A 24,817-nucleotide genomic window follows, 5' to 3' on the forward strand; every position below is an offset into this window, starting at 1 on the left:
TTGCGTTTTTTTCATCATAAACAATTTTTCGAACTTTATTCTCCTTTAGGGAAGAAACAGTCTGTTCAGATGAGCAAGAGGTGTAATTGTGCATACAGTATGCAAGAGTAGCATAAGAGGGCATAACTGTACTATTATCAGGAGCATCAGTAATAACATTAACAAGAATATTGAGAATCTGTTATTTTTCATAAAAAGTCACAATGAAATACAAGAAGTATAAATGAAGACAAGCAGTCGGTTACAGGCTGCCTGCACATTCTGATTGGGTAGAGATAGCGTGTGCACAAAAACATGGCAGCAGTGTCCCAGGTCACAGATCTATAATTTAGTCATTAAACTATACTCTCAGTTTGAAGGAATTCTCATTGGTGAACAAGATTGTTGTTTCAACAATAATCTTGTCTATATTGCTACACATTAAGTATTATAATATTAATTTAGTTAAACCATTTTATGTTACATCCTTATTAGAATAAACATCACCGTGTGCAAAGGGGGAGCAGGGCTTAAAATGCAGGAAATGTTGCGTCGTCAAAAACATCATAATTCGATCAAACGATTTCCGATAGCGTCATCAACTTTTCAAATTATTCCCAAACTTCTCAGGCCTTGAAATTATTTTATTTGGCAGGTTTTTTAAGTTATGATCGATGTGACCTGCGAGGCAGCCAATGGTTTGGCACATGCTAACAAGAGTTCCTTTAGTTTCCATAAATTCTTTACACAGGACATACTTCCCTTTTACAGAGAAAAAAGTATTTTCTATACAGCATACTGCAATACCATAATGCCTCAGATTGATAATAATGTGGATACGATTTGAAATAGTTATAATGAAAGTAGTAATAATATGTATGAATAGTTCTATAAAAAAAAAAAAAGATAACAGTACCTGTCAGCCATTTTTATCACACAATCATTATTTCCCCAACAACTGACTATGTTGTGTTGGGCCTTTTTTTTTTACTACTTTCTTTGAATGGTAACAAAAAGAAAAATAATGGGACAAAAACACTCCGTTAGGACTTGTCTCTCTGTTCCCTTCACATTCATGCATCACTATGCTTTCTCTCAGCGTTTGTTCACATGTTTCTCTGTTGGTAGAAAAATACATACATATGATATATAAAAAAAAGTACAATAATGACAAACATAGACATGAAGTACAAGCTTCATCAAGTGCTTTCTCGTTGACCCCTCCCACCAAGAACCGTTTTTCTCTCACTTTGTTGCAGATTTCTCATATTAAGTGCATTCTTAAAGCGGCCCGTCTCTTTTGTTCAATACTTTGGGCTCAGACAAGGAAATGGTTCCTCAACCCCCCCTCATGATTTCTGAAGTGAACAATTCAAGACTCAGCCAAGTTTTAGGCTGATCCAATAAAACACCTCATCATCTTCCTTCTCCAGCCCTTCTTTTGTTGTGGTCTTTTCTCTGGTTCCAATTTAGCGTTCCCGATCCAACCTCGATGTACAGTAAAAGGTGTCATTCATAAGTCATCCACACTTATTCACTAAGTCCTTCCTTACAGTCTTTCTTCTTTGTTAGTCTTGTTTCTCTCCCTTGTTTTGGCTTGAACTAAATAATGCAGAATGTTCAGATTAATGTGATCTGAATGTGCTCAAAATTACATCGTTCCCTGTACCATAAACGTGCAGAGAGAAGTGTCATTTTTAAATGTACAGATATTTTACATCTTCATTGCAAACAATGCAATAAAAAAAAGAGAAGCGACACCAGTGAGCCTCTTTTATCAAAATCCTCAGAGGACTGCTGGTTTCGGATCAGTGTATTAGGTCTGTTTTACAAAAGTCCATTGACTCGTTGAAATTAGATTAAACATGCTTTAGAGAAATTCAGGTCTGGTTTTAATCACCATTTCATTCATAATGATGTAAAAGCCAAACGTGATCTCAGATTAGGTTTTGGTTAAGTTATCACAAACTGAAGTAATGTGGCTTTAGCCTAAATAATAAACTGCTTATATCAGTGTCCAACACCAGCATTTCTACTGAGAGATACTTGGCACAAGTAGGCTCAGGAATCGAGAAGCACATTGTAAAATATCTGTGTTCTAACAAGTAATTTATTATTCTACTCAGAATTAAAGCTTCTTAAAATGAAGGAAAAAATTGCATTGGGATTTAACATAGCCCTTTTTCCTGTTAAAGAAGAACTTAATAGTGAATAGAATTAAATTACGTTTTTTATATCAACCTTTTTACACTGCGGACTCAATCAGTAATTCCTCAAAGTGTGAAGACTCTATCTATGAGTTCATGTGCTCCACTTGTATGGCTGAGGTGGAGACGGTGAGGCAGAGGTCTTTGTGTGCCACTGGCAGGTCTGCCACAGAGACCGGTTTGTACTGGATCTCGCTGGCTGACACTGTCTTGTACTGGTGCAGGTCGAACGGGCACTGGACCACAGCCTCGGGGGGCTGCTGGCTCTGCTGGTAGCTGCCTGGTGCTCCAGGGTTGGGGTTCTGGCTGTTGGGGTTCTGGCTGTGGAGCTGGCCCACTCTGCCTGCACCTCCAGCCCCTCTCCCTCTGCCACGGCCCCGGCCCCTGCCCCCCCCCGGTGTGAGGCCCTGGGACTGCTGAGCGGCGAATGTCGCGGCCACTGTTAGCGGGTCGGGGTTGTGCTTCCTCATGTGTTTCATTAGATACGTTTCCTGGAGTTGGAGAGAGAGAAAAGTACAAGACATGACGGCACAGCTATTACAAACCTCCAAGCCTGTAATTCCTGTCAACTCTCTCTTTGGGTAGACCTCAAAATAAGGGCCTTCAAGTTTTAAAAGACACCTCTTACTCTTTATAATTGTCTTCCTTCTGAAAGCACCTGTCCTGAAGTTGTGTGTCTCCTTAACATCACAAGCAAAGCATTGCACGACACTTATCAGGTTCAATATAGTGTTCAAAAAAGGGATTTTTTTCTTTTTGTACAATTAAATATTATTATTCCTGGATTCTACTGCACTACTTTAGACTGCAAAAACACTTCTATGATGTAACACCGTACAGTATATACTCATTTGCATTTAATTCATGTATTCTTTGGATGCTACATCATATTTTATTTTATTTGTTCACTTACCTGTATAATGCAACTTATATCTTTTCAAGTTTGGATGTGTACTTATTTGACTTTTTTTATCAAAGTGATTGCCCCCTAACTCAACGTCTATTATTTATTGAGCTTTTTATCTAAACTGTCTACTTTGCTGTAAGAATTTAAATGTCTCTGCTGTGTAACTAATAAAGTTGTTTCTGATTCTGATGTTTTTAATATACCTAGAGCACTTAATGTAGCGGGCCATTTTATGCTGCTGCTAATGTTACTACATTCATTTTACCCATTTGTTTAATGCTTTTCTAAACATTAAGTGTGCATTTCTCTCTCTTTGTATGAATGTGCCTACTCGGACAATCTTCGATCAATCTTGAATAATGATGTATTTTCTTTTGTCATACTGAGGCCAGAGTGTGTGCATTGTGTGAACCACTGAACGTCTGATGTGTGACTGACAGGTCCGAGAGCTCACCGAGGTGTAGGATCGGTTGCAGAGGCCGCAGGAGAACAGCTTGGCATGCTTCACTGTGTGTGTGGACAGGTGCACCTCCAGGCTGGCTGCATCCGTGTAACCACGGTTACAGTTGTGGCACTTAAACGGCTTGTCTTTGTTGTGCTGCCGACGGTGAGACTGTGGGAAGAGGAATACACTTTAGGAAAATGAATATGTGATTATTTTCAAATACACAGCTTCACAATCTGAGGATGTTTTTCAACATTTATTATTCAAACAGTAGAAAATGTCATTTAAGATGGGCCAAGAACAATATTTACCTTGATCTTGGTTACACTGGAAACATTTATAACCCCTTAAAGACAGATTTATTTTGTTTAATGAAACCTAAATATAAAGTTGACATTCAACTTTTTGGAGCCAATAAAGAGACAGAAAAGGTCTTACAAGGGGACATTTGACCAGATCAGTAGCGTGGATCAAACCTGTGATTTAATTTACCTGTAGGTTGGACAACTGAGTGAAAGCTTTTTCACAGCCTGGATGGTTACACTTGTACGGTCGGTCACCGGTGTGAATCCTGAAAAAACAGTAAAGCAAACCATTAGTTGATTGCAAAACAACTAATACTTTATCACTGCACTTTACAAAAGGAGGTAAGAGTGAATCTCTTGCCTTTCCGTACTGCCCAAAAATGTAGCTTCTTTCGGTGAGTGGCTTTATAAATGATTACGTCTAAGGATTTGAGAACTTTTGTGATTATTTGTACCCCATCAATGTTATTATATAACACTCTACCCTGCCTTACGACTCAAACAGGCAACAAGTGGCAGAACATATCTTCAGACATGTAATTGTGGCATTTATAAAAAATATGCATTCTAAAGTCACCCAAAAAAGAACATAACCATAGGACAGGTCGTTGCTTTAGCTGATCGTTGACCTTTTTAAGCCACTCTTAATGTCTTACTATGCTTTTATTTATTAAAACAACTATTTTGTGACAAAACCGCCTGACAACAAGGCATACCTCCCCTATAAGATGCTGCTAAACACACAAAAGAAGGCCAAAAAGATGCACACAACCACAATGCCACAACTCTCTGCGCACCTGCTCCCATAAATGCACACATAAATACACAAGCAGACATTGAACCCCCCCCCACCCCAGTACCGTGTGTGCTGCTGGAGGTGACTGAGCTGCCTGAATATTTTCTGGCAGTAGGAGCAGGAGTAGGGCTTGGCCCCGGTGTGGATGCGGATGTGCTGGGACAGGTAGCTGGAGTTGGCAAACGACTTGGAGCAGTGGGGGCACTTGTGGGGCTTGGACTCGGTGTGGTTTCTAACACGGGACACCAGGGTTGGAGGGGTGAGGAAGAGAAAGAGAGAGAGAAAAGCGAGAGATTTCTTTAGCTACAGCATGACCAAAGCTCACGTTTAACCAAATCATGCTGTAAAGTGAACAGATTGTGATATCGATTGCGTGGATCATAGATCATTAGAAAGTGTGCTCTTTGTGCTGTGTCTGAGTTGTGAAAACACAGAACAAAAACATACAGCAGGCACAGTCACGCTTTCCTCTCTCTCTCTCTCTCTCTCTCTCTCTCTCTCTCTCTCTCTCTCTCTCTCTCTCTCTCTCTCTCTCTCTCTCTCTCTCTCTCTCTCTCTCTCTCTCTCTCTCTCTCTCTCTCTCTCTCTCTCTCTCTCTCCGTTGGTGTGCTCTGCTTTGAGTGTGTGTACAGTATATCATGTTTGCCAAATGCAAGATGTGTGGCAGGCCAGTGGAGCCCATCTTCCTGTTTAAAATGTAAAATAAAATGGCCTGAAACCCACACAGCCAGAACGTCGCAATAAGGTAAATAAAAATACAAGGCAGGTAATGTCAAAATCATGAGTCATGGCGGCATGAACGGGAGCGGGTGCTTTCATCACTTACATGGTCACAGGTAGTAACATGTAATACAAGTCAAATCCATCTAAATGTTGAGTTAGCAGCTTTATCTGCTTTGTAAATATGATCACGAGGGTGTGTGGAACATATAGGCTGTCTGCAGTCCATTAAAAGAATGAAAAAGGTAATAAGGAACGTGTTTTGTTTCAAATAAAGAATATGCACTTGTTATTTAAATAGACTGACTTTCTATATCTATCTTTCTTTCTATCTTGTCATTTAATAAACATAATCAGTGCCTTTAATCTCCTTAGAGTTACTTTGCACTTTCACTGCCTTTTTTAATTGGGATGTTTTAACTTTACGAGGGGCATAAATGACAGGGAAAGGTCTTTATAAGGTGCCTCAAACAAAAGAGGGATTTGTTTTTATTATTATTGTAAAAGCAAAGGTGGATCCAGATAGAATATAATAGCTAAGAAAAGGCAGCATTCATATGCTACCAAGCCAAACTGATATGTTTTTAATAGTAACTCGCAGTGGTGAAATGTAACTAAGTACCGGTACATCAATTCAAGTACTGTACTTCAGTAAAAAGGTTCCTCCCTTTTTGAGGCAAATGTTGTAAGTTTTACTCAAATACTTTTAATTATTGTACATATTTAGTTACTAGCTACTTTCTGATTTAGATTTTAATTACAAAATAAAATCAACTAATACATTATTATAAAATATTATAGGTTAAGTTACCCAGTATATATAAAGTATTTGTAATAAACCCCATTTTTACCCAGTGCAACAAGTGATGAACAAAGTAATGCATCAACAACTATAAGCAGCATAATAAAAAAATATATTGTCCTTGAATAAGTCCTTGTGCATGATGAGTACTTTCCTTTTTGGTACTTAAAGTATTTATATTATATATATTAAGTTAACACTGTAGTATTGCTACTTTTACAGAAATAATAAATAATAGAGTACTTATTCCACCACTGTAAGTTAACCTCCTCCAGAGAACAGTGTAGCATGCATCCACCCAGTATGTATTATGCAATGACACAAATGAAATGTGTTTTAGGCTGACTTTTCAAATCTGTCCAGGGACTACAGACGAAAACTTGGCTAACTCTGGCACATTTACAGCAATGTTAATTAATTTGCACTGTACCTGTTAAATAAATAAATAAAATAAAATTTGACTTGTGAGTGATCAAAGCAATTAATGTCAATTAATGACTAAGCTGGCTTCCTGTCCTGACAATTACCACTTACCAGAAAGGAATTGATCTTAATTGATAAATAAAGTAAAAAAACAAGCTAATAACCGCTATTACATTTGAGTTGGTACACGTGTTGCTCGTTTTGAGGCGTAGAGCTTTTTACGCTGGCAACACTCTCCCAAAAGAACCTGGCACATTTCCAACCCACCACCCTTTCCTTCATCAGTCCCCACACACAGGACCACACTGACACATTCTTTAACAACAGAGACCACATGCAAAGCAGGCACGCACGTGCACACACACACACACACACACACACACACACGCACGCACACACGCACACACACACACACACACACACACACACACACACACACACACACACACACACACACACACACACACACACACACACACACACACACACACACACACACACACACACACACACACACACACACACACACACACACACACACACGCGCGCGCGCACACTCAGTCCAGTACCGTGTGTGCTGCTGGAGGTGACTGAGCTGCCTGAATGTTTTCTGGCAGTAGGTGCAGGAGTAGGGCTTGGCCCCGCTGTGGATGCGGATGTGCTGGGACAGGTAGCTGGAGTTGGCAAACGACTTGGAGCAGTGGGGGCACTTGTGGGGCTTGGCCTCCGTGTGGGACTTGGAGTGGATCTGCATGTCTGACTTGCTGAAGAACGTCACTGCACACATCCGACACCTGGACAAGTGAGCAGTAACAGAGACAAGGAAGGAGGTTTAATTCAGGGTTGGGTGTAGGCTTAAAAATCGGTGATGCAAACACAGGTATGGTGAAAAAAGAGAGAACTATTCGAAGCAGGAAAAAAACAGCGTAATATACCATCTGACAAAGGCCTGTGCTATAATCAATTAACTGGCTATTCTTTATAATATACTCAGATCAATAGGAGACAGAGATGTTAAGTTATAACTCAAGGGTTTTTATTATTATTTACAGCAGGGGTGGGGAACCTTTTTCCTTTCAATTTTTACAACATCCTCCGAGGGCCGTACAAATGATTGAACTCAACCTCTGCTTAAAAAAACTAAAATCACAGCCAATTCATTTGGCCTTTCTTTCATGCTGTGCAAAGAAAAAGCAACCTCTTAATCCAGATATCTTACCATGACTCGCGCATGCATGCATGTGCACGGTGTGGCATGACCACCAACACAGAAAGATATGGACACAAGATGTGTGCAAATGTATTTAGTATCCATGTGAACATGATTTAAGTGGGGAGGAGCTAACCTCCTCTAGGGGGGTCCGGTGGCATGCTCCCCCGGGAAGATTTTTGTTTATATATTGAAGTTAAAAGCTTCAATCTGGTGCACTTTGAGAGCAACATGAGGAGATCTATGGATACATCTCTCAACACCCATTTGAAACAGAACTGTAAGCAGATTTTTCTTTTTGGATATTTTACAAATCACTCCCCTTTTAAACTCTATTCTTGTTATTTTTAACAACTTTTTTGTTACTGTCATATAGTATTTTATACCTGTTTTTCATTTAGTCTCTAATGTCTCGTTAATAACTATAATGATCATATCAAGGTGTGCCTTAACCTCACTGAGCTGAGGTTATTTGAGCCTCTCAGGAGAGAGCTCTCTTCCACCTGGTTGTAGAAAAGCTCTTTAAATTCGTTAGCATAGCTAGCTAACCAGATGCTAATAACAACAGATCGCCACTGTGCTTACAACTAAAGACACAGCCACGCAAACACTGCGGCATGTGTACGGCTCCTTATGGGTACTGCAATATTTGAAGAGCTGGAGCGGCGTTCCGGTGCTCTCCGTCAGCACTCTAGTCTAGTCTACACTCCTTTCAGACGAGACATAACCTCGTGAAGACACGTTACGCTCGTGTTGTGTTCAAGGAACCTGTCCTTGGCCAGGAAAAACAGGCACTCGTTTGTTTAATTATTTTGCAATCTAGATTTCTTCTTCTTTTTTGAAGTGAGAAGTTATCCGTCGGACGGACTAACGGACGGACTAACGGACCCCCCCCCAAAACTAAAACTCTTCGGTTCTCCACGAATTACACAAGTCACCCAAAGCAGCGTTAAATAAGCGGGAGGTGCCGAAAAGCGACTAATTTGCATCACTGAAAAATACAGACGATAATGTCTGTTATTAAAGATGACCTGCTCTAAATGTGCATAAAAGCTGGTGACGCCACAAAGGATAATACTTTTCTGTAATCTCATTGTTTTTCCATTACCTGTATGATTTAGGGCCATCTTTGTTGGTGTGTTCATCCTCATCATTTGACAGGTCATATGGATCAGCATTGTGGTGCTAACACAATAACAGCATGTTAGATGTGATAAAAGGCGCAAACACTGACAATCAACTAGAAAATCAGTTACTGCTAAAGACAAAATATTATTAAGATATCATTCAATTCACCTGTCCACCAGCTGCAAGGTGTGCCAATATTAATGCATCACTTCCTGGAGGGAGGACCCTTCCCACTCCAGCCATTCTGCCCATCATCTGTTTGTTCTTTCTGCCTCGCTTTGATGGCATCTGCATGACGACCGCGGGGGGGACAGTAATGTCCTCCTTCTTGTCTGGAAACAAGAGAAAAGTGTAGAAAGAAAGGAAAGGAATGCATGGTGGGTCAAAAACAGGAAGTTGATGTTTGTGTTTCTAGCCTAACTAACTAATTTCAGGAATAAATTAAGAAATATCTTCAGTTTGTGTCATGGTGCCCTTGTTGGTCAGTCCCATTTGCTCCACTAAATGGTGGCCAAAAATGTTTACAGTAGGCAGGTTTTGGCTGCCAGTTTTACTGAGAGGACTTTACTGTAAGACATTGCTGACAAAGCTTCTATATTCCTCAATCAATTCGTAAACCTTCAACTGCAGTTTGATTAATGACCATTAACCAAATGACTGAAGTGACGGAACTGCGGCCTCGTTTTACCTGCATTTGATTGGTGCAATGCAGATACGATCATGGTGGTGGCAGTGGGGTGTCCGGCAACAAATGACTGGGTGGAGGAGGTGGGGACCAGAGTGCCTTGAGGGGTGGTGAACACTAACCCCGCTGAGAGGAGAAGAGAAAGGGTGATGTTGTTATTGGTCCAAACATTACATTACATGTTACTTGTTAGACTCAGCGACTCACATACTCAATACTGTGGACAATCCCCACAGGAGCAATTTGGGGTGAAGTGTCTTGCCCAGGGACACAACGACATGCTGACTGCAGAGGGGTTCGAACCTGTGGCCCCCTGATCCGAATACCAATGCACAACCCACTGCACCACACGCCTCAAGTAGTATAGGGCAGCAGGATTTGGAAAATATAACTAATTGCAATGGTTTGACTGATATTGCAATTGCAATATGATTTGCGATGTTAGAGGAAATTATCATTGTAAATATGTCAAAATTATCATGGTTTAATTTGTATCCGTACTAAACAAAAACATTTTCTTAAATCTGTAAATCTGTAATATGATTTGTATGCCGGGAGTCTCAAGCTAAATCCCAATACACAACACAGAATGGTATTTTAATCTATAATGCCTTTAAAGGGGCCCTGTTGTGATGTTTGGGTATAAAGGTTTTGGTGCATGTAAATGGTCTGCAAAGGCTAAAATCCCTATGTTCCCTCCAAAGGGAGTTTTTGTCCCACACACTCCACCCCTGCCTGACACGCTTCCATTGGATTCTTTCATACTGACATCATTACGGACACTCACCCTTCTATTGGCTAACGTTCAAACACTGACATGATAGGCTAAGGGGCGGGACATCTCTAATCATTTTACTAATCACCACAGAGCTGTCCAGACAACCAATCAGAGCAGACTGGGCTCTGGTTTCAGACAGAGGGTAAGAAGAGGTGCTGCAGCAAAGGCAGTGTGAGAAAAATAAAGAGTTGTCTGAACATTAAAGCTTGGAGACATGTCAAAGAAGAGGCACAAAATACAAATATGAAACTTTGAAAATGTGCATAATAGGGCCTCTTTAATTTGGAATGGTATTTTAATTTATTTTGCCTTTTAAGTAATATGGCACATAATGGAATTTGAATATTCTACTAGTCCAAATCAATATCGATTATTTGTGAAGCCCTAGTTGAAGACGAAGAGACAATTAAGATTACATAGAAAACTGTTCACATAAAGATTTCTAGCAGCTGCAGTTACATATACATAGTGACTCATATGAACACATTTTTAAAGTGATACCAACAAACAAATATTAAGAGAGGATACAGAAATGTAAATAAGTGCAGCCCACTCACCTGCAGTCATGATTCCTGCAGAGGACACAGGCACGACAGTGATGTTCTGGGTGTGTGCCTGGTGCTGGTGTCCGCCCAGCACACTCATCCCAAGGCTGCCACCACCTCCCCCTGCTGATCCACCACCTCCTTCCTGTTTGGGGACCAACCGCACCCCGGACCCTGCGTCCACTGAGCCCGGGGTGGCAAGCACCGCCGTGGGGTAGTGGGGGGAGGAGGTGGAGGTGGCAGAAGTGTGTTGGAAGGAGGGCGCATTGGCCTTCTCATGACCCAGCTGCTCCTTCGCCTTGTTCAGGAACATGGCGTTCTCGATCTAGAGAGGGATGAGTAGAGGGGCGGGTTGGGGGTAAGAGGTAGAAAAGGAGGATGGGAAGAAAGTAAAGCAGTGTGGGAGGGGTGAGGAAGTAAGAACAGGTAGGAAAATGAAGAGTTACATTCCATGGGAGATGAGAAAGACCGGTGAGGAGTGATAAGAGGTGAGGAAAAGAAGGGTCCATGTGTATGAAGACGGGAGGTCAGGCATAATCAAATGAGATGAAATGGACATGGGAAAGGACAGAAGAGGAGGAGGAAAGGATGGAAGGGAAAACACAAGGATGGAGGAGGAGAAGAGGATGGGGAAACAGTAGCAAAAGGAGGTGATATAGATAGCAAGGAAAAAGGGTGAGGTAATAAAGGTACAACAACAAAAATGGGTGATGGTGGAACAACGAAAGAAAGAAGAGAAAAGGGAAGGAAGCAGAGCAGGTGGATAATGAGGAAATAATAATGAGTTGGATCCATGTGTGGAGAAGACAGTTTGGAGAAGAAGTCAATGGGAGAGAAGATTGAACAAAGGTAATGTGAGGTGCCAAAAGTAAACGAAACAAGGAACAAAGAGAGGATGAAGAGGTGAGGACAGGAGTGATCAAGTGAACCCTTCACATATCAAGAATATTCAAACAGCTTTTGTGTGAGACTAAACCAACTTCACCAACTGGGCGAGCTTTATTAGGTGGTGTTATTCACTAAATGTTTAGGGTCAAATCATTGTTTGGTGTCATGTAATGTTTAAAGAATTTCCACAAATGTCATAATTGTTTTGATAGCACATACCACCATGCTATAATGTGTATTTCAGGACAATAAGGTTGTCTCTACCTGTCCTTGTACAGTGTGGACGGGAGACCAAAAGTATGATGAGTTGAAATGGGAATCGTCCATTATTTCTGTAATTAAAAAGCAACACACTTAGAAAACACCTGTCCTCCTCCTCTTCCTCCTTCTACCTATGCTTCTGTTTTTTTCGCGTGAAACGAGACCATGCATTGCTGCATTTCAATCATCTTGGTTTGTTTCCTTTTCATAAATCCTCTCCTTCTTTGGATGACTCACCGAACAACTTTCAGAGTCAGTGTGGAGTACTCAGATTAGTCATCAGATACAACATTTGTGTTGTGGCTGTTAAATCAGCCACTCTGATATGAAAGCAATTATTGTTTATAGGGATCCCAGCTAAACGTGTAAGATGGCTGTTACACAACTGAATGCTAAAGGGAAATGCTTTTAGGATAACGCTGTTAGATGTATTGCTTTTGTGAAATATTTAATCAGGTTAACAGAGAAGAGGATGTGAAAGGAATCAGGCAAAGATGTTCAACCGCGCAGGGATGGATATATACAAAAAAAAAAAACATCTACAGGAGGATAGAAGAGGCAAGAGTTGAGAAAGAATTAACAATAATCAGTCTTTGAGGTTTTTGATAATGTTCTGCAACACAGTCCATGCACTTCCACACTAGTTTCTTACACAGTTTGCATTGCTAATAACACATAACACAATATTAGAGTGGTTGCTTCATCAGTGTTAATGTGTCTAGTTTTGGAATGCAACCCAATGCTGTGCCAAAATGTTATAACCATTTATTGACAGAAAAAGGTAACAGAGAGGCTTGTTCTTCCAAACTAGATGCTCTTACATTATGTGTTGAAAGTGTCATCCCTTCTAAGAGTGCAAATGTTTTTTTGAGACAAAACGGAGTGTTTGAAAGACTACTGTCTATCTTTTCATTATCAAACCTCTGATCTTCTGTTTCCCGATCATCTCCCACTGACACATAGGCAACATGTTTTCTGTAGCACAAGGAAGGAAGTTTCATAGTTTCATTGTTCTATTTTAGCATGCATTTGCACTTTATTTCCACATACTTTGCTAGTGGTACAGACCAATAGTTAAAGAAGAAGTTCTGAGGTAGGATTTTCTGTATGCAGGTGAAGATTGTGAATGCCATGCATAGCCATTGTGCTAACATGCCAAGAAAAGCAAGCGTGTAATAACATGTTAGTAAAGCTGAACTGATATTTAAATGTCTAACTTTTAACTTTTAGGACATTGAAGGGAGCATAGGCCCATGACAATTACACTTTTAACATAACAACGTTATAGACTAATAAAATAAACTCTGAAACACCTGAGGTAACAGTATAATACATGCAAAACATAACTCAATGCATGTTTTAGGTTGTCTTCATGAGCCCTTTCTCCCCTCCCCAGATGCACAACCTTTACATAAATAATATGGCAAGCTTTAAGGAAAATTAAATGAGTTCCAACAGGGTGTAGTTAATTTACATAACATCATAAGTGTAATACAAAGTCAATGTTTCAGTGCTCTGAGAGCCATGTTTGATGAGGGGCAATAGCTGGCTACACAACTGCTAGCTTGCGTTAGCAGTGATAGAGGAAATCATGTAAATACGAATTTGTCATAACACGGTTAAACGTGGGAACCCTTTGCGAAGCACCCAACATAGATGAGTCACACTGCAGCTAACCAGCTGCCAAAGGCGTAATGAGCTATCTGGGTTATAAACAAACATGGCGTTAGCTGGTTAACGCAACAAGACAAGGGGTGCTAGCTAACTCGCCTCCATTAATGTTCTGCTTTTGTTCGCTGGCTTGCTTTGCAACAAGGAGGCCTGTATAATCATATGCTTAACTAGCTTGCTGCTAAGTAAACACAAACACTCTTCCTCTCTACGCCTCCATTCCTCACTCTCTGCTCATCTCGCTCAGAGAAAAGAAAAAAAGAGAAAAAAAGTCTCGAATAAAAAAAAAAACAAGAGTGAAAAAAAACGCCGTCGACTCTGTAGGAGACGCAGCTTCATGCAGACTTCCGGCGGTCGGGACGAAGGCGCTCTCAGACACACTGAAAATAACAGTTCATTAACAGCCGACTAATAACTCCAGTGTTAATTACCGGTCGAATGGATTCCCCTGCAACCCCCCCGGAGCCTCCTCGGGTCGGGACAGTTGGGAAACTTTGTCCAAATCCGCCCCTCAAATCCCTTCACATATGCCTTTTTTTCTTCGCTTTTTCCCTTTTTTTCCCTCCAGCTCTCTTCAGCAGTGTCAAGTAAATCCGATGTAAACAGTGGCGTTTCCGGTCACAACTTAAAAAAATAAAACCCATAATGATTAACAACCATTGCGTTAACCAAAAGCCAAGATGATAAGTGGCTTGGAAAATTCAAATTAAATGTTAAGAAAATGTCTCATTAATTTCAGATACTAATTCGTAATTTGAGGAAAAGTTTGTTTTGGTCATGACTTTTTATTAATATTAATTGGCTTCCATATTATTATTATAAGTGGACAATTTAATGAAAGCATACCATGAACTGTACTCTTTTGAGTAAATTCATATATTTATATTTAATAGACTTCCTATTCAGCAGTACACTCTCCATATATAATGTGTTGGTTCCACTTACTTTTTTCTTTCTTTTTGCACATGAATGCAGGGCCGGTTCTAGACATTTTGGTGCCCTAGGCGAGATTATGATTTAGTGCCCCCCCCCCCCCTCCAAGGACTACACAATATAATATATAAAGAATAAATGAAAAATCTCTACACCAAGACCAAAACACTATAAAAACTAAAACGTATTGACATGTTGGTTATATAAGAAGGTTTCAAATGTATTCATTATTGTAAGAACATCTTTTAATTGGGGGGTGAACGTCACATCCTCTAGGCAGGGGCACCGTAAGGGGGTGAAAAGTTAGGCAAGATTTTTTTTAACATTTAAAAGTAAAATGCTTCAATCTGGTGCACTTTGAGTGCCCAATTACTAGAGACCTGATCTAGGGGGTACAACTTTAAACACCCATATGAAAAAGATCGGTTTACATTTTAATAATCAAATAAGTATGTGAACATAACCAATAACCTACCATAGCCAATAAGAAATAAATGTAGTGTATTTTATTTTTGTTGTTCATTTATAACTTATTTTACCTAGTTAACATTTATTTATGCATATCTTTTTTATCTCTCCAGTTTTAAACAATATTTTTGGTTTACTGTCCTATAGTATACATTGGAATGAATTCAAACCTGTTTTTATTTATCCTAATAATTATAAATTTGTGCCTTGGAAATATTTGTTTTCATAAATTGTGACCAAACCGTTTGAGACCCACTGAGATAACTTAGACTAAAGTGAACTATCTTAACCCTCAGAGTCCTTTACCTCACTGAGCTGTAGTTATCAGCCTCAATCCAACAACAATCCGCTGTACCGATGCGGGCCCTCTCTCTCTCTCTCTCTCTCTCTCTCTCTCTCTCTCTCTCTCTCTCTTGCTCGCTCGCACTTTGGCTTTGTGAGTTGCGGATGCCTGATAAGTCAAAATCTCCCACTTTCATCACTTACAGCGCCCATCGTACAGGGCAAATGAAAAGTGTAACCGTGGTGAAAAGGGTGTTAGCTTGAATTAATTATGAATGTTGTTACATCAAGGCCGAAAATTAGGATTAGCACCAACGTTCCAAACAATTTTTTTCCCCTCCCAGAACTACCAGCGCAGCGCACCCCCAGATCTGGCGCCTTAGGCCTATGCCAAAAACCGGCCCAGCATGAATGCCTTTTCTTTTAGAATATTTATGATTGAATTTAAAGACAAAACTCTCTTATTTCCTGTAATATTTCAGCTAGCTAACTTAACACAACTGCAGACGTCCGGTGTATTAATTATCCTCTCAGTGTGTGGATTCGGTATTATGATTATCAATTAATAATGAATTGTTTGTCTTTGATTGGACACCATGGCTATTGAGCATAAAACACATTTCAATGTATTGGTAATGTTACTCCTTAGAAGGCACTGTAGCTCTAATGGAGCAGCTCAGTGCTAATAGTAGAAAACTCAAGCTCCAAGGGATTGTCAATGTAACCGGACATCTTAAATCAACATTACATTTAGTTAATCTTTACAAAACAGTGTATTTCTCCATCATGCATTTAATAACTCCATCATAGGGTCCCCTAAAAACATGCAGTTACATTTAAAAAACAACAAAACATGCCCATTGATGACAAATAAAAACAGGAACACATATATACGGCCAAACACATGCACAAATCAAACGTACAAATATAATGCATTACCACAGCATCTGGCACTATATCGGACAGGGCCACTATGTTAAATTGTTTTAATGAGCATTTTGTGTCCTGTGGCTCTCTGTTTGATTCTGTCACTAACTCTGCTTCTGTGAAAACCACAGTCTGTGACTCTGAAAAACGTGTTTTGGAAAACCCTTTTAGTTTTACTCCTTTTACTGTTGATGTTGTTCGTGAAGCTTTAACCAAGTTAGATCCTAAGAAACCGGCTGGCCCGGACAACGTAGAACCTTTCTTTTTAAAGAAAGCTGCAGATTTTATTGCTCCACCTCTCACTACTCTTTTTAACCTCTCCCTCAGCACAAACACAATTCCAAAATTGTGGAAGTCAGCTTATGTCCTGCCTCTACTAAAAGGTGGGGAGGCCACTTTATTAAATAATTATAGGCCCATCTCTAAATTATCAGTTCTGGCTAAGGTCCTTGAACGCCTAGTGAGTGAACAGTTAAAGGTGTTTTTATGTACAAATGACCTAAACATCAGTCAGGTTTCAGAAAGCAACATAGCACCATCACTGCCACAATGAAAGTGATGAAAGATGTGTCGAGTATTTTAGATAATAAGCGGAGTTGTGCAGCTCTATTTATTGACCTGTTCAAAGCGTTTGATAACGTCAATCATCGCATCTTAAAGCAGAGGCTACTCAGTATTGGCATATCCAGCCATGCAGTGGGGTGGTTTGTGAACTACCTCTCTGAAAGGTCCCAATGTGTTCATTTTGATGGGCTGTCTTCTGAGTGGTTGAACATTACTAATGGTGTTCCTCAAGGTTCTATTTTAGGTCCACTTTTATTCTCCATCCACATCAATAGTTTAGGTGAAAATGTCGATGGAGCAACCTTACATTTTTATGCGGACGATACCGTGATGTACTGTGCAGGTCCCTCCATTAAGGAGGCTGTTGTTGAATTGCAAGCTGTTTTTAACATTATTCAGACTCAGCTCTCTGAACTAAAGCTTCTTTTAAATGTTGATAAAACCAAGGTAATGCTCTTTTCAAAAGCTAAAAAGACACCAGAGCCTGTTGTAGATATTGTAACTACGCAAGGAATAAAACTTGAAGTGGTTACCTGTTACAAATACCTTGGTATCTGGCTGGATGATTGTCTCACTTTTAAACGTCATGTCAATAACCTGCTTAAAAAACTGAGGGTTAGGCTAAGTTTCTTCTACAGGAACAACTCCTGTTTCTCGCTTGAGGCCAGGAAAAGGCTAGTCACTGTGACCTTTTTACCTGTGCTGGACTATGGTGATTTGATTTATATGAATGCACCTGCCAATTGCCTGGTCAAGTTAGATGCTGCGTATCACAGCGCACTGAGATTTGTGACAAACTGTAAAGCATTAACCCATCACTGTGCCCTGTATGCGAGGGCTTGTTTGCCTTCGCTAACTGTACGGAGGATCAGTCACTGGTACATTTTCATATACAAAGCCATGTTTGGGAAACTTCCATCCTACATCTGCTCCCTGATCTCATGGCGAATTGTAAGTGGCTACTGCCTGAGATCGCATGCTGTAGTTTTATTAAATGTGCCAACTGCTAGGACTGTCTTAGGGAAGATAGCATTTAGATGCACAGCTCCACTGTCTTGGAATAGTCTGCAATTTAAATGGAAACTGAGCAATCTGATACCACTAAATGTTTTTAAAGCTCGGTTGGATGCTACTCAATCGGAAGCTGTTGGTACCTGTTCATGTGGATAGTTATGTAAATTGTAATCCCTGTAATGATGCTGTAAGATTTCCTTTTGTTGTTCTGTTTATGTTTTTTTATGGTTCATGTGGAAGCTACTTGAGCAGGTCTCACTTTAAAAAGAGATCAATGAACTCAATGGGATACACCTGGATAAATAAATTAAAAAAAAAAAAAAAAAGTAAAGACTAGTAATATCAAATGTAATTGTTCTGCTTTCAGAATAGCAGAGAACACAGTTTGGTTTCCATTTAACAAACAGAAACTTTATTGTGTAGGATTGAAACATGTGCACAGACAGTAATTACAAAGCATCAAAGTGCAAATCAGTGAGTTGAAATAACACAGAAAACTTTACAGCCTAAAATACATTTACCTTAAAACACTGCCTTTAGTTAAAGTTGTTAATGGTGGCGTGTGAAGCAAACAGTACTGTATTCAATATCAAATATAGACTGAATAAATATCTATATGAAGTGCAACTGAGTACCATTACAATTAAAAAATCCCAAAAATAGAGATCACAGTTCTATAGCTAGCCAATACATTTCCTTCTACTTTGGTAATTTCACATTAAAGCCACACAGTATTGACTAAAAACATATGCATTTGCATATAATAAAGTTATAGTTAGTGTAACAAGTATGCATCAAAACACTAGTATCCATCTTTTAATAGATTGAATGTACTTTCAGAATGCCATTGCAACACATTTGGCTGTGCTGTAATCAGCAGTTCGAAGGAAACACACATGGCCACAGATGGATAAATAGTGAGGTGTTTAGGCCGGTCTTTCATGGAGGAAAAATATTATTATAGGTTCAGTGCTGTCAAAATAAATTAGACATGCATTTATTTTTCTAGATCTATAAAATACAGTTCCAACATAAAACTTGTTTTGAACACCCAGCCCGGTGACAGTGTGATACAGTTATGGAATAAGGCAAGTCAGAGCACTTTTTAAGAACTAACACTTCAGAGCTAGCTCCTAAACCTTTACCCGCATATCATTCTGAGTGACTTTATTTATGAAATAACTATTATAAAATGCTAGACATTTTAAATGTTTTACAATTATTGGATTAGTATTAACTTTGCATCATAAATAAATTAACAAATCAATACAGCACACAATACAGCAAGATTGACCAGAATACAGTGAAATAAAGAAAGATAAATCAACCAACTTCTCATTTGATCTATTTCAACAATCATTCCTGACCAGTTCCTGACCAAAGCCGAGCAATCCTTCCCCTGAAGTACAAGCTGTAAACAGTCATCCTTAAAAATTAAACACGAATACTTTACAGTTTAGCATTTCCATACATTTACCTCAAAGGGAAACTCTGGTATTCCCAATGCTACAATTTAAGGTTAAAGCTACCCACTTGCTCCACAAGCTACCTCTTTATGAGAGCTGCTACATAAATTTCACAATAACCCAAATGGTGCCCCACTTCCCTTTAGGCATACAATACATTTAGTACGCTGTACAAGTTTCAAGGGAGCCTGAACCATAAGTCTGAGTTTTTTTAGCTTCCGTTTTAGCCAAGATCTGTTGGACTTTCAGCATATCATAATGACTATAGTTGATCAATTAAGAGTTTCATTCTCTTATCATATTACATATATACATTGTATGTACTGTATGTTGTATAGATAGGCTGACTTACAGTGAAGTTAAAGGTACATAGATTTACATTTCTAGGCTTGCCAACAATATAAGCATCTAGTAGAAAGGGCTGTAAAGTGACCATTGCAGTGCTCTGATGACAGATCTAAAAAAAGATCAACTAGTTAGTAACATGTTAAAGAGCTTAGGAAATAAAGTCAAGGGAGATGGACATATGGGTGGGTTAGTATAAGTGAACCTGCACAACCTTTGCTAATAATTTAAGTCACAGAGAAATGTGTGGCATGGGTCTGCTGCACTGCTTTTTAAAATTATAATACTTGTATGCTTTGAGCAAAGGGGCTATAACAAATATTAACACTGATTCAGCAAGTGGAAGTTAGTATGAATGGAGAACACACAAATAGAAAATGGAAATCAATGACGGATATAAAGAAAGTATGTAGTAATGGCATACAGGTTAACACATTGCATTATCATTTTGATTACCTGTGTGCTTAGTCCAGGGGTGTCAAACTCAATTTCATCACAGGCCACATCAGCATTATGGTTGCACTCAAAGGGCCGGTTGTAACTTTAAGACTATATAAAAATACATATAAAAATATTAAATATATATATCAAATAATGTATTATATTACATTTTTGCCTCTGCATTGGATTATTATCGGATAGGGTAATAACTTCATAATTAACTACGTCTGAAAGCAGAAGTCTAGGGCAAATAATTGCAAGTCTCTTCAGTAAGAATGTCACAAAATGATTTAAAAAGAAAAGCCAAATTGAGACTTTTTGAAAAAGAAATGTAATTCTGAGAAAAAGTCAAATTCTAAGAAAAAAAAGCATATTTTGAAGAAAAAAAGTCAAATTCTGAGAAAAAAAGTCAAATTTGAGATGCATTGGACATGTAGTTTATGGGCAACGTGCTTCTGTAAAGTAGCATGTAACCGTATAATAAACATATATTCTTTGCAAGCTCTTGTGGGGCCACATAAAATGAAGTCGCGGGCCGGATTTGGCCCCAGGGCCTTGAGTTTGATACTCCTGGCTTAGACCATCCATGACAACTTGAAAAACCTAATTTCAAAATGATTACACTAATCAAATCCCATGATGAGGATGAGTGATGGCCATGACCACAGGCGGTGGTTTTGTTCTAGTATTAGACTATGACATGTTAGAAGGATTAGGAAATTAAGCCGTGTTTGTGTTATAAACTCATGTTAAGATGCACTTAAGGTTTGGCAGCAAGGCAGTGGACAGGCAGTTATGGAGGAGACATTTAAAACACAGACAGTGGAAGTGACTCAGACAAATACATAATTTCTCAATACAGTAACACAGACACACACAATGTGACATACTGCAGAGAGAAAAACAGGGATGAAAAGAAAAATGACTTTTAAAATGAATGGGGGGAAAAAAGTATGGGATACAAAGAGGCTTCTGTTAAAGGTGTTGTTCTTAAGCATTTAAAAGTCTGGTAAAGTCAAAGTGAATTAAGTCACAGTCTGTTTTTTTTTTAAATAAAGCATGTGGAAGAATTGTAATTTGAATGTCATGTGATTATGATCAATGTCATTTTAAAAAAACAGTAGCATATATAAAAACAACAACCGAGATAACAGCAGTGACAGTAGCCAGAGGAGCAAAGTACTTCAGATCACATAGATATCACATCTTCAGATCACATATCGGTGATCAAATATGATATTTTCGCAACTCCGAATCACAGCTGAAGACTAAATGGGAGCAGAGGAGAGAGGCTGTTAGTGGGAGCAGACTCATGCAAAGAGCCGGAGTGGATCTGTCCGGTCACCACACTGCTGTTTCTCTTCAGCCGGTACCTGAGGTCACCTGCAGGAAGAGGGCAAGAGAGGGAGATCTTTCTTTAAGTTCCATGTATCATTTCTTTGTATTAATAATGCATTATAACTTAACCTTATTAGTTTAATATATTGTTAATATATTGTTGTTGGGTATTTTTTTGCACCATTGGTTAAAGTAACTCAACTATATTCGTATGAATTTGTCATACAATGAGAGAAGATGATCATAATTTAGTTGTTAACACAAAGCGTCACTAGGACTTTCCCATGTTGATTTTAATCTGTATTCTTTATTTATGTTACATTAGTATTTCATGTTTTATTCTGCTTGTCTGTTATGTGACATTTCTGTATTGTCTTTTTAAATGTTTTTTTTATGTGGTCTCTGTAAAGTCTAAAGGATGGAAATGTTGTTATGGTAATTGTGAATAGAATGTGGAAGAAAAAGTTATTTGCAATGGCAACGCTTCACATAAAGATGCCCGTCGCCCAGACTATCCTGCTGTGTTGATTCGAATGGTAATATCTGTCCTACTCTCATTCTAGTTCTGTGGTGTCACTGCCCTAAATCAACCCATGATAATAATAACTAGAGAATGCAATTCCTGAAGAAATTGAAAGTGGGAATGTTTTATGCTGAAAAGCTGACGCTGAACTGCTATGCTGAAATGTAATGTGCAAGAAGAAAGTGAAGAATTTAGATTGAAATGATACATGAACACTGGGGGCTTGAATGTGTGATGAGAGAAGAAAAGAAAGTAAAAAGTCTTGGAAAAGCAGCAGAATATTTGAACTGCAAACTTTTGAACTAACTTGATGGCGAATGATCTGTCGCTATGGCCACGGCATTTGATGACACCCCATAATATGCTTAGATGCGTTGATGGCTGCATCGTTACCAAACCTGTGAAGTTTTGGGCCATTTCGAGCATTTGAACTGAAGTTGTGAGAAAACCGTGTTTTATAGTGAGCATTGTGTTGCCAAGGCAACGGCATTTGAAGAAATCTTAAAACTGTCAAATAGATGCCTTCACGGCTGGACTGTTAGCACTCATGTGAAGTTTGAGCACTTTTTGACCATTTTAATAGGAGTTATAGCGATATTGCTTTTGAGGAAAACTACCTAATGGCACAGACATGTTGAAGGCTGGACCATTAACCATTATCTGAAGTCTGCTGCTCTGAGCATGTCAGTTGGAGTGATGACATCATCGTTTTCCATGACACAGGTCTTTATATTTGACCTAACGACGTGTCCAGAGATCAAAGGTTTCCATGGTGATGTGCAGTAATCAGTTACCTCATTCACACCAACGCAACTCCGGTTCAAGCTCCGTGCTAGAGCTTTTCAGGTTCAGAACCGGTTCTTCGGTTTAGCTCCGGCTCTTTTCACACAGCCCAGAGTCCGACTGGTGCTGCGTCATTGCGTCATTGTTTGCCTCATGACGTAACCGTTTGCGTGCCTGCTTCATAAAGCCAAACCATGCGGAAACCCCTCACAGCTGACACCGACAACAACAACAATGGCCGATTGTGCTCCAGCTTCCTCTGCACCTCTTCGGAAGACCAGATTCCCAGTAGGTAGCTGGTCTCTTCAGTGGACCACTGCTGCTTGTTAAGTTTCTCCATCTTTGTGTACAAACTGGATAAAACGCCGGCTTTTTGTTGTTGTTCAGGAGTTGATCCCGCCCCTGCCCCTGCCCATGCCTCACGTAAGCGTGACGTATGTGGTGCTTTTGCTCTGGCCTGACAATTTTTTGGTGCTCGAAATGAACCGGGTTCCGGAGCTAAGAGGCTGCTCCGCTGCGGTGTGAAGAGGAAAATCCGGCGCTTTTCAAGCTCCAGCTCCAAACCGGCCCTGACACACCGTTCATTTCATTTCATTTCATTTCATTTCAAACCTTTATTTAGACAGATTGGTCCCTTGAGATCATCGATCTCATTTACAAGGGAGACCTGCATCATTTAGTTCCACATGAAACATAAAAACAACATACAAACAAACAACAGAGGATATCATATTTACATATTCAACATTTACAAATACCCAGAGTGTCAGAAAGCATTTCATTTAGACGTGCCTTAAATACATTCAGAGAAATAAAAATGCTCAATTTCAATTTTGCCTGAAGACTGTTCCAAGCAAGTGGAGCTGCGCACATAAAAGCTGTCTTACCTAAGACAGTCCTTTCTCTTGGCACATCTAACAAGACTATATCCTGCGATCGCAGACAATAGCTGCTTGCAACTTTCTGCTTTATCAATGAACAGATATAATACGCCCAACATAGCTTTATAGATAAAAGTGTACCAGTGACTGAGCCTCCCTGAAGTGAGTGATGGTAAACCTGCCTTGGTATACAGTGTACAGTGATGAGTAAGTGCTTTACAATTTGTGACAAATCTCAGAGCACTATGATACGCAGCATTTAGTTTGCTCAGGTAGTTGGCAGGTGCATTCATATACAGCAGATCACCATAGTCCAGCACAGTTAAAAAGGTCACAGTGACTAGCCTTTTCCTGGCCTCAAGTGAGAAACAGGACTTATTCCTGAAAAAGAAACCTAGCCTAACCCTCAGTTTTTTAAGCAGGTTATTGACATGAAGTTTAAAAGAGAGACAGTCATCAAGCAAGATACCAAGGTATTTGTAACAGGCAACAACTTCAAGTTTTGTTCCTTGCGTTGATACAATATCTAAAACAGGCTCTGGTGTCTTTTTAGCTTTTGAAAAGAGCATTATCTTGGTTTTATCCACATTTAAAAGAAGCTTTCGTTCAGAGAGCTGAGTCTGAATAATGTTAAAAACAGCCTGTAATTTAACAACCGCCTCCTGAATGGAGGGACCTGCACAGTACATCACGGTATCGTCCGCATAGAAATGTAAAGTAGCTTCATCCACATTTTCACCTAAACTGTTGATATATATGGAGAATAGAAGTGGACCTAAAACAGAACCTTGAGGAACACCATTAGCAATGTTTAACCACTCAGAAGACAGCCCATCAAAGTGAACACATTGGGATCTTTCAGAGAGGTAGTTCACAAACCACCCCACTGCATGGCTGGATATGCCAATACTGAGTAGCCTCTGTTTTAAAACGCGATGATCAACGGTGTCAAACGCTTTGGAAAGGTCAATAAACAGAGCTGCACAACTCTGTTTATTATCTAGCATACTAGTAATATCATTTACCACTTTCATTGTTGCAGTGATGGCGCTATGTTTCTTCCTGAAGCCTGACTGATGTTTAGACAGGATATCATTTATAC

At 39.4% G+C, this 24,817-nt stretch overlaps 2 protein-coding genes across 8 annotated transcripts in view; both read right to left on the bottom strand.

Moving 5' to 3' along the window:
- On the bottom strand, positions 1-14,413 carry znf384a (zinc finger protein 384 a). Of its 6 annotated transcripts, none has more exons than XM_079654735.1 (12): positions 14,182-14,413; positions 13,001-13,054; positions 12,083-12,150; positions 10,943-11,255; positions 9,611-9,733; positions 9,091-9,254; positions 8,903-8,979; positions 7,154-7,378; positions 4,704-4,871; positions 4,031-4,109; positions 3,548-3,706; positions 1-2,677 (listed from the first exon to the last, which is right to left on the bottom strand). In XM_079654735.1, exons 2-12 carry the CDS (start codon positions 13,047-13,049, stop codon positions 2,273-2,275), a joined length of 1,830 nt encoding a protein of 609 aa, XP_079510861.1. In that variant the 5' UTR covers positions 13,050-13,054; positions 14,182-14,413; the 3' UTR covers positions 1-2,272. The 6 variants fall into 6 exon arrangements, with proteins under 6 accessions (XP_079510861.1, XP_079510862.1, XP_079510863.1 ...); XM_079654736.1 differs by lacking the exon at positions 14,182-14,413 and adding an exon at positions 13,850-14,166; XM_079654737.1 differs by lacking the exon at positions 13,001-13,054 and having other exon boundaries at positions 14,182-14,410.
- flot1a (flotillin 1a) overlaps positions 13,001-24,817 on the bottom strand; it is a 20,512-nt gene continuing 8,695 nt past the window's right edge. Inside the window, exon 13 of one of the 2 annotated variants that reach the window (XM_079654741.1) lies at positions 13,001-13,054. In XM_079654741.1, the coding sequence (XP_079510867.1) occupies positions 13,022-13,054 (33 nt within the window). In that variant the 3' untranslated portion in view covers positions 13,001-13,021. Of the gene's footprint in view, positions 13,055-18,315; positions 21,574-24,817 lie in introns of those variants that run through there. The other variant, XM_079654742.1, reaches the window with a different exon arrangement.

The sequence above is a fragment of the Notothenia rossii genome (genome assembly GCF_949606895.1).
Source record: "Notothenia rossii genome assembly, chromosome: 10".
NCBI classification, from domain to species: Eukaryota; Metazoa; Chordata; class Actinopteri; order Perciformes; family Nototheniidae; genus Notothenia; species Notothenia rossii.